At 39.2% G+C, this 7,666-nt stretch overlaps 1 protein-coding gene across 1 annotated transcript in view; it reads left to right on the plus strand.

Moving 5' to 3' along the window:
* YWHAZ (tyrosine 3-monooxygenase/tryptophan 5-monooxygenase activation protein zeta) overlaps nucleotides 1–7,666 on the plus strand; it is a 27,235-nt gene that overhangs the window by 16,939 nt on the left and 2,630 nt on the right. Inside the window, exon 4 of the mRNA XM_012809498.2 lies at nucleotides 7,542–7,664. Within this exon, the coding sequence (XP_012664952.1) occupies nucleotides 7,542–7,664 (123 nt within the window). The remainder of the gene's footprint in view (nucleotides 1–7,541; nucleotides 7,665–7,666) is intronic.

Below are 7,666 nucleotides of genomic sequence, written 5' to 3' on the forward strand. Positions count from 1 at the left end.
GGCGCCTTAGCCGGTTGAGCTATAGGCGCCGAGCCGAGCCTGTCACTTCTAAGATAACAAATGTTGTTTGTGACAAGGATAAAATTCAAGCCTTGAAACAAAAATGAGAACTTTGAAAATCTTACATTCATTACCATGATCTTGACAGCTTTCTTTTGTTTTTTTTACTTTTTATTTTTTGGGGGATAGAGTCTTAACTTTGTCACCCTGGGTAGAGTGCTGTGGTGTCATAGCTCACAGCAACCTCAAACTCCTGGGTTCAAGTGATTCTCTTGACCCAGCCTCCCAGGTAGCTGGGACTACAAGCACCTGCCACAACGACTGGCCTTTTTTTTTCTACATTATTTTATCACTTTTTGCTAGTTGCACAAATTGTAGATTACTGAAGCCAAAAGGAGGTACTGAAATTAAGAGTATAAGAGCAGGAAAGCAGATTTGGGGGAAGGGGTTTCTTTTTTTAACTTCAGAGAGGTAGTCTTGCTGTGTTGCCCCCCCTGGCTGGCCTCAAACTCCTGTGCTCCAATGATCCTCCTACCTCATCTTCCTTAGTAGCTGATATTACAGACTAAAGCAGACTTTGAATGTCAGAATCTCCATATCTTACATTTAAATATAAACTGTAAGTAGAATTCCTACTCTTTTAGGAGCTGTGATTGATTCCTTCCTATTTATATGCTCATTTAGACCACGCCATATTAGCCTTTTGAAGTAGGTTTTCATTTGGATGAAAAAAAATAAAAGATCAGAGATTATTTCCTAGGCTTTTGAAATTAATGGTGAGAGTAGAATTCCAAGTTTATTCTATTTCTATCACACCAAGCTCTTACTCTAAGAAGTGCTTGGATTCCCAAAGGTTAGGATCTTGCCACCAGCTCTGGCAGCTATTGTAGCAATAGAGTCTTATCTACTGTGTTGCCCAGGCTGGTTCTGCACTCCTGAGCTCAAGGTATGTTCTGCTCTTCAGCCTCCTGAGTAGCTAGGACTATAGGCCCCTTTATGCCTGGCAAATTTTTTTTTGTATAAGGGAAATGTCTCACTGTGTTCACCAGGCCGTGTGTTCACTAGACTGGTCTCAAACGCCTAGCCTCAAATGATCCTCTTCTTGGCCTTCTGAAGTCTTGAGATTGTAGGCATGTACTACTATGCTTCACCAATCTTCAAAAGACAATGATTATCATCAAAAACAGATGCTTAATATTGTAGGAGAAAGAAAAGGAGCACTGTACATTTATTTTGAAGTCTAAGGAAATGGGAATTTCTAAGTCAGATTAATGTTCAGTAAGATTTAAGCAGTTAATATTGTACCATCATCAGTTTAGTTCTTAAGTGTAAGATGTTCTTAAATTTTGTTTGACTTAAAAATCCTTTTTTTTTTTTTTGAGACAGAGCCTCAAGCTGTCCCCCTGGGCAGAGTGCCGTGGCGGCATTACAGCTCACAGCAACCTCCAACTCCTGGGCTCTAGTGAGTCTCCTGCCTCCGCCTCCCAAGTAGCTGGGACCACAGGCGCCCACCACAACACCCGGCTATTTTTTGGTTGCAGCCGTCATTGTTGTTTGGCGGGCCCGGGCTGGGGATTCGAACCCGCCACCTTAGGTGTATGTGGCTGGCGCCTTAGCCGGTTGAGCTATAGGCGCCGAGCCCAACTTAAAAATCCTTAAGAAAGTTAATATACCATGATACTTGACCAGCCAGCCTAGCCCTTGTTTTATAGCTGAAGTTGTGATGCCTAGTAGACTTTCCTTAATATAATGCTATGCCCTTTTTAATTTATATTGTTAGGAGTGTTTCAGAGCCATCATTGCTTTCATTGTACTATTATGGATGAATGAAACGTTGTAGGAGGTTGACTTATAAATTTAACAGGGTATTCACTGAGGTTTTTTGGACAATAGCTATTAGTCTTTTTCTCCCTTCCATTTTCTTCTTTGGTCACCTCTGTTTTTTCCCCTGCTTGGCTGTTACTGCTACTTTCTGACTTGTGCTGCTTCCTTTATTTCCTCAGTTCTTTTATCCATCTTCTCTTCACCCTACATTTGCTTTTTTCCTCTGGCCTCCAAATTTGAAAAGGATTTTGACAAATTAACATACTTAATGCCTCCTTTGTGTTATAATTAATTCAGTGAACTCTGTACCTTCCCTTAGAATTGAAAGAGACCATGGGAACAGAAATACAAATAGATAAATATGAATTAGTTTCCGTATTCAGTAGTACAATTGAGGAAATTACAGATTTATTGCATATTTCAAAATAGCTAGAAGAATTGTAATGTTTCCAACATGAAAAAGAGATATGTTTGAGATAATGGATATCCCAGTCATCCTGATTTGGTTATTACACATTGTATACATGTATGGAAATACCACATGTACCCTAAAAGTGTATGCAACAATTAATATATCCAGTTTAAAAAAAAATAAAAAGACCGCAAATATGAATCCCCTTTACAAAATACCCAAGTAATCCTCTTGTTTCTCTTGATAACTTTTTGATAAAGAGAGAAAGTCTTTGTCTGATTAGGTGGTCTATTCCAAATTTTGAACCACTTTGAGTTTTCTTGTGTCGAATAGAAATCTTCCTCTTGATCAGTGGTTCTCAACTTTCCTAATGTATTTTTCATTGTTAAAAAGGGGTTGAGATCCACAGATTGAGAACCGCTGCTCTTCATAAATTTAACTGGTCTTAGAACATTCATGTGCTATTGCTTCCATCTTTGTGACAGTATCTATAGTCCTGATCATAGTTTTGATTACTAATTTATCAGTATACCTTGGGATCACCTTGTCCTTTTTAGTAGATACCACCGAGACAGAGAAAATGTAGCGAAGTATACTGACTTAAAACAATGATTTATTCTTTGGGCGGGGGGTGGGGGTGGGGTGGTCTGGCTTGGCTGGACTCTTACTTGACAGTTCTTCGCATGGTATGGGCTGGGTTTTCTCATTGCTAAAAATAGACAAGGCAGCTTAAATTACAGTGTCAAATGAATGGGAACTACCTTGGCGTCTTCTACCTTGGTTTTACTTCTTACGCATTGGCTCAGGGCTCTAAGAAAGCAAAGGGAAGCCTGAGAGCCCTTAAGGATTAGGCTTAGAACTGGAATAGTACTGTGGTCGCTTCTGCTGCATTCTCCTGGTCAAAGCAAGTCAACAATGCAAGCCTGGACTCCAGGAGAAAGGAAATAAATTTCACCTCTTGACAGGAGGGAGAATGGCATAGATGATAGGGATGACAGAGAATTGTCATAGACCATCTTTGGAGATAGTCATGCTACAATTCTATTCTTTCATAGTTAGATTTTTGGGCCAGAGTACTAGCCCCTTTAATTTAAATCCAATCTTTCTTATTTTTTGACGCTGAAATCTTAATTCGCCGTATGTCTTAGGAAGATTTAATAGACAGAAATACACAATTTGTCTTTCTCAACATCTTTTGGTCAGCATTGCACCAGGAACATTTGCCATTCATTGTTTGTTTCTTATTTATTTATTTTGCAATTTTTGGCCGGGGCTGGGTTTGAACCTGCCACCTCCGACATATGGGGCCAGCGCCCTACTCCTGTAAGCCACAGGCGCTGCCCATTTTATTTATTTATTTATCTGTTTATTTATTTATTGAGACAGAGTCTCACTCTGTCACCCTCTTAGAGTTCAATGGCATCATAGCTCATAGCAACTTCCAACTCTTGGGCTTCAGCAATTCTCTTGCCTTAGGCTTCCAAGTAGCTAGGACTACAGGCGCCCGCCACAGTGCCTGGCTTTTGTTGTTGCAGTTGACACTGCTGCTTTAGCTGGCTGTGGCCGGGTTCAAACCCGCCACCCTCAGTATATGGGGCCAGCGCCCTACCCACTGAGCCATAGTCGCTGCCCTGTTTGTTTCTTCTGATTTATAATTTGGCCAGTAAACAGACTGACTACTGTTATCTACCTCACCTGTTACTTGTGGGTCATGATTAATGACTTTAGAGTTGTTATATGGCTAATTCACTGTTGTGCTTGGGGGAAGAGGTGCTTGACTACTATCTTAATCCCACACAATTTAGCATGAGTTAGCCTAATGTTAAAAAAAAAACATTTTTAGGGGTATAGAAGTTACTATTTATAAAAGGTAGATTACTAATTTAGCAATATTTACTAGCACCTTGTGTAAAAAACTTAACCTAAGTTTTTATTATATATTTATTTATTTAGACAGTCTCACTTTGTTGCTCTGAGTAGAGTACTCTGGCGTCATACCTCACAGCAACCTCAAACTCTTGGGCTCAAGTGATCCTTTTGTCTCGGCCTCCCTAGTAGCTGGGAGTACAGATGCCTGCCACAACTCCCAGCTATTTTTGGAGACTGGGCAGGGGAGGGTGGTGTCTCACTCTTGCTCAGGCTGGTCTCAAACTCCTGAGCTCAGGCAGTCCACGCACCACAGCCTCCCAGAATGCTAGGATTGTAGGCATGAGTCACTGTGCCCAGCCTGTAACTTTAAAATTTTACATCTGAAGTAGTGGTTCTCTCTTAAAGTAACATACAGTTTATGGCTTAAATAAAGTGATTGAAAAGTGAAGGACATGATTAAGCTGTGTTATGCTTAGTTTCTTTGTCTTGCCGGTTGGACCACTAATCCACAAACTCAAGAGACTTGCTCCACATACTCTAGAGAGCTTGTTCATTATTTTCTCAATGCCTAGCACACTGGCATTTAAATATTTGGAGAATAAACAAAAAGTATCTTGAAGCTATACACTATGAAATAGGGATACTTAGGTGGAGAATTCATTTCATAGCAGTGTTCACTTACTGTTGATTTTTTTCTTTGAAATTGTTCATAATACAGTCTTAAATGTTAAGTAAGTAAGCTAGAGAATAGTTCACAGTTGAATTGTATATGGAGGCTTTTTAAAATTTGTATATTTTTCTCCTACTTAATTGGAAGTTATTAATCACGTAATACCTTTTTTCAGTTGACTTTGTATCTAATTTGGTTTTCACCTTTTAGCTAGCTAATTATAGAAACAGAATTTACCCTTCCCTACTAATAGTGGTTGCACATTGATTTCTTAGTTTCATCCATAGCATCTTTTAGTATTTATTGTAAGGTGTATGGAAGGAATGGAAGGAATTACAGTTCTCTGTCTCTACTGCTAGATTATGAAGTACTAAAATACTGTGTTTCCAGGTTCTAGTGTGTTACATGGTGTATAATAGTAGTAAGTAAACGATTGACTGAGTGCTCTTACCCTGAGTACTTTAACCTACATTTTCCTCTCAAAACCAGTAGAGGTCCCTACCTTACAGAACCAACTTAACCATTGAGATTAAGTAGGGCACAGTGTGGAGTGCCTCAGTTCAAACTCTCAACTCAACCCAAAGCCACTGTGCATGTAACCAACTCCCAGAGTTAAGTTAATAACACATTTTGTATAGAAGTAAAACTTGAAAAAGCCTAGTCATTTGTTTCATATGACCATTGCTTTGGCTGGGCATGGTGGGCTCATGCCTATAATCCCAGAAGGGATTGAGAAGGCTGGGGTAGGGGAAATCACTTGATGACAGGAATTCAAGACTATTCTGGGCAACATAGCAAAACTTGTCTCTACAAAAAAAATGAAGTTAGGTGTGATGGTGCCTCCCTGTAGTCCCAGCCACTTGGAGGGCTGAAATGTGAAGATTTCTTTAGTCCAGGGGTATAAGGCTCCAGTGAGCTGTGATTGCACCACTGCATTGCTGCCTAGTTGACAAGAGAGGGAGACTCTGTCTCTAAACAAAAACAAAGAAGACCATTTTTTTAAGTGGAAAAACCCACTTAACTTTTTGTTGGTTTGTGTTTTGAGAAGAAGTTTCACTCTAGAGTGCCATGGCTTTATAGCCCACAGAAACTTCAAACTATTGGACTCAAGTGTTCTTCTTGCCTTGGCCTCCCCAGTACCTGGGATTACGGGCACCTGACACAATACCTGGCTAGTTTTTCTATTTTTAGTAGAGACAGGGTCTTCTCTTGCTCAGGTTAGTCTCTTATCTCCTGAGCTCAAGCAAATCACCCACCTTTACCTGGCAGAGTGCTAGGATTACAGGCATGAGCTACTATGCCTGGTCCACTTAACTATTTTCAGTCTGTCTTCTGTTTGAGGTAGATTTCCCAAGAGCAACAACCAGAGGTGGTACAGAGCCTAGTGTTCAATGGACGAAACACTGGCAGTAAATAGAACTTAATTTGAAGAGATAAGTGTAGTATAGTATAATAAAGACTTTGCTATCCTAACCAAAATGCTCTTTTGATTTCAAGCCAGTAGTTTCAAATACTGGTTAATCACAGGAAACATTTCAGATTGACTTTTCTTACCCCCAACCCCTTAAAGCTGCAACTCGGTTCTGCTGCTTCATCTGGGTATCTGTAACTTGAGTTGTCGAAAGGAAAGTGAAGCTAAATTAAAACTGTTTACCTCCCCCACTGAAACAGAATAGGTAAATACAAAAAGTTAGAGTTACTCTATTTTTTTAAAAATTTTGCTTATGAATGGGTGCTATATATATTAAACTACTGGGTGACTGCCTTGCTAGAGTAGAAACAAAGAATTGGATCCATTTTCTCATTGTAAAAATTGATTTATTTGGGGTATAGCCCAGATAGAAACTGATTTCACTTTGATTCCCAAAGTATACTTAGAAGGAAGTGGTATGGATAATAAAAATGGATGGTGTTTTTTGTTGTTGTTTTTGCAGTTTTGGCCGGGGCAGGGTTAGAACTCGCCACCCCAGGTATATGGGGCCAGTGCCCTACTACTCATCTTTCTCCCCCTTAACTGAAAAGGAAAAAAAAATAAACCACTAGTTTTTTGAGCTTTTCCCTCCAATACAGTAATCTAATTTTTTTGCTTGAAATTGTTATAGTTTTAAACAAAGTTTTACAGGATGGAGTTTTTAATTTTATCTGTGATCTGCAATGTTCTGTTAACATATCCCAGATAAAAATTAATGAGATTCAAGTCTACTCTTCACTTTTGAACAGTTTATCTGGTGTGAGGTTTGTCTGAATTGTGTTTTTGTAAATGAAGTTAATTGTGTTCTACCTCCTCTGGCATGGACTCTGCTAGTGTCTATTACATTATTGGTTTCTACTTTAATCATTCCTCCAGAGTCTAAAAGATTCATCAGAAGAGGTCTTTCTGTACTCAGTGCCTTTGATTACATTTAAACGTGAGAGTTTCCCAGCACATTAGAAAAGGTTCCTAAATAATGAACTATCATGCTTAAACTGTCTGAAGTCAGCCTGTAACCAGGCAACACTTGTCAGGGACTGATAATCAATTGTATCACCCTTGAATTACAAACTGAACACTAAGTTAAAAAGTTGAAAGTATTGCAGTGTGCCCAAAAAATTCTTTGGGCTCTTAAACCACAAGTTCATGAGCCTCTTGCAGTCACAATTGTATTGTTGACAGTGACCAAATATTAAAAAAGTTTTATAACTCAGGCTTATAGTATGCTCTTTAAGAAACACAGGTTTTTTACTTTTGTAAAGGTTGTATTACACCTGTTTTCTTTTCTTTCTAAGTCCCTTTTGGAAAAGTTCTTGATTCCCAATGCTTCACAAGCAGAGAGCAAAGTCTTCTATTTGAAAATGAAAGGAGATTACTACCGTTACTTGGCTGAGGTTGCTGCTGGTGATGATAAGAAAGG

Source organism: Otolemur garnettii, unplaced genomic scaffold (genome assembly GCF_000181295.1).
Source record: "Otolemur garnettii isolate 467f Iridium unplaced genomic scaffold, OtoGar3 scaffold00004, whole genome shotgun sequence".
Lineage (NCBI taxonomy): Eukaryota > Metazoa > Chordata > Mammalia > Primates > Galagidae > Otolemur > Otolemur garnettii.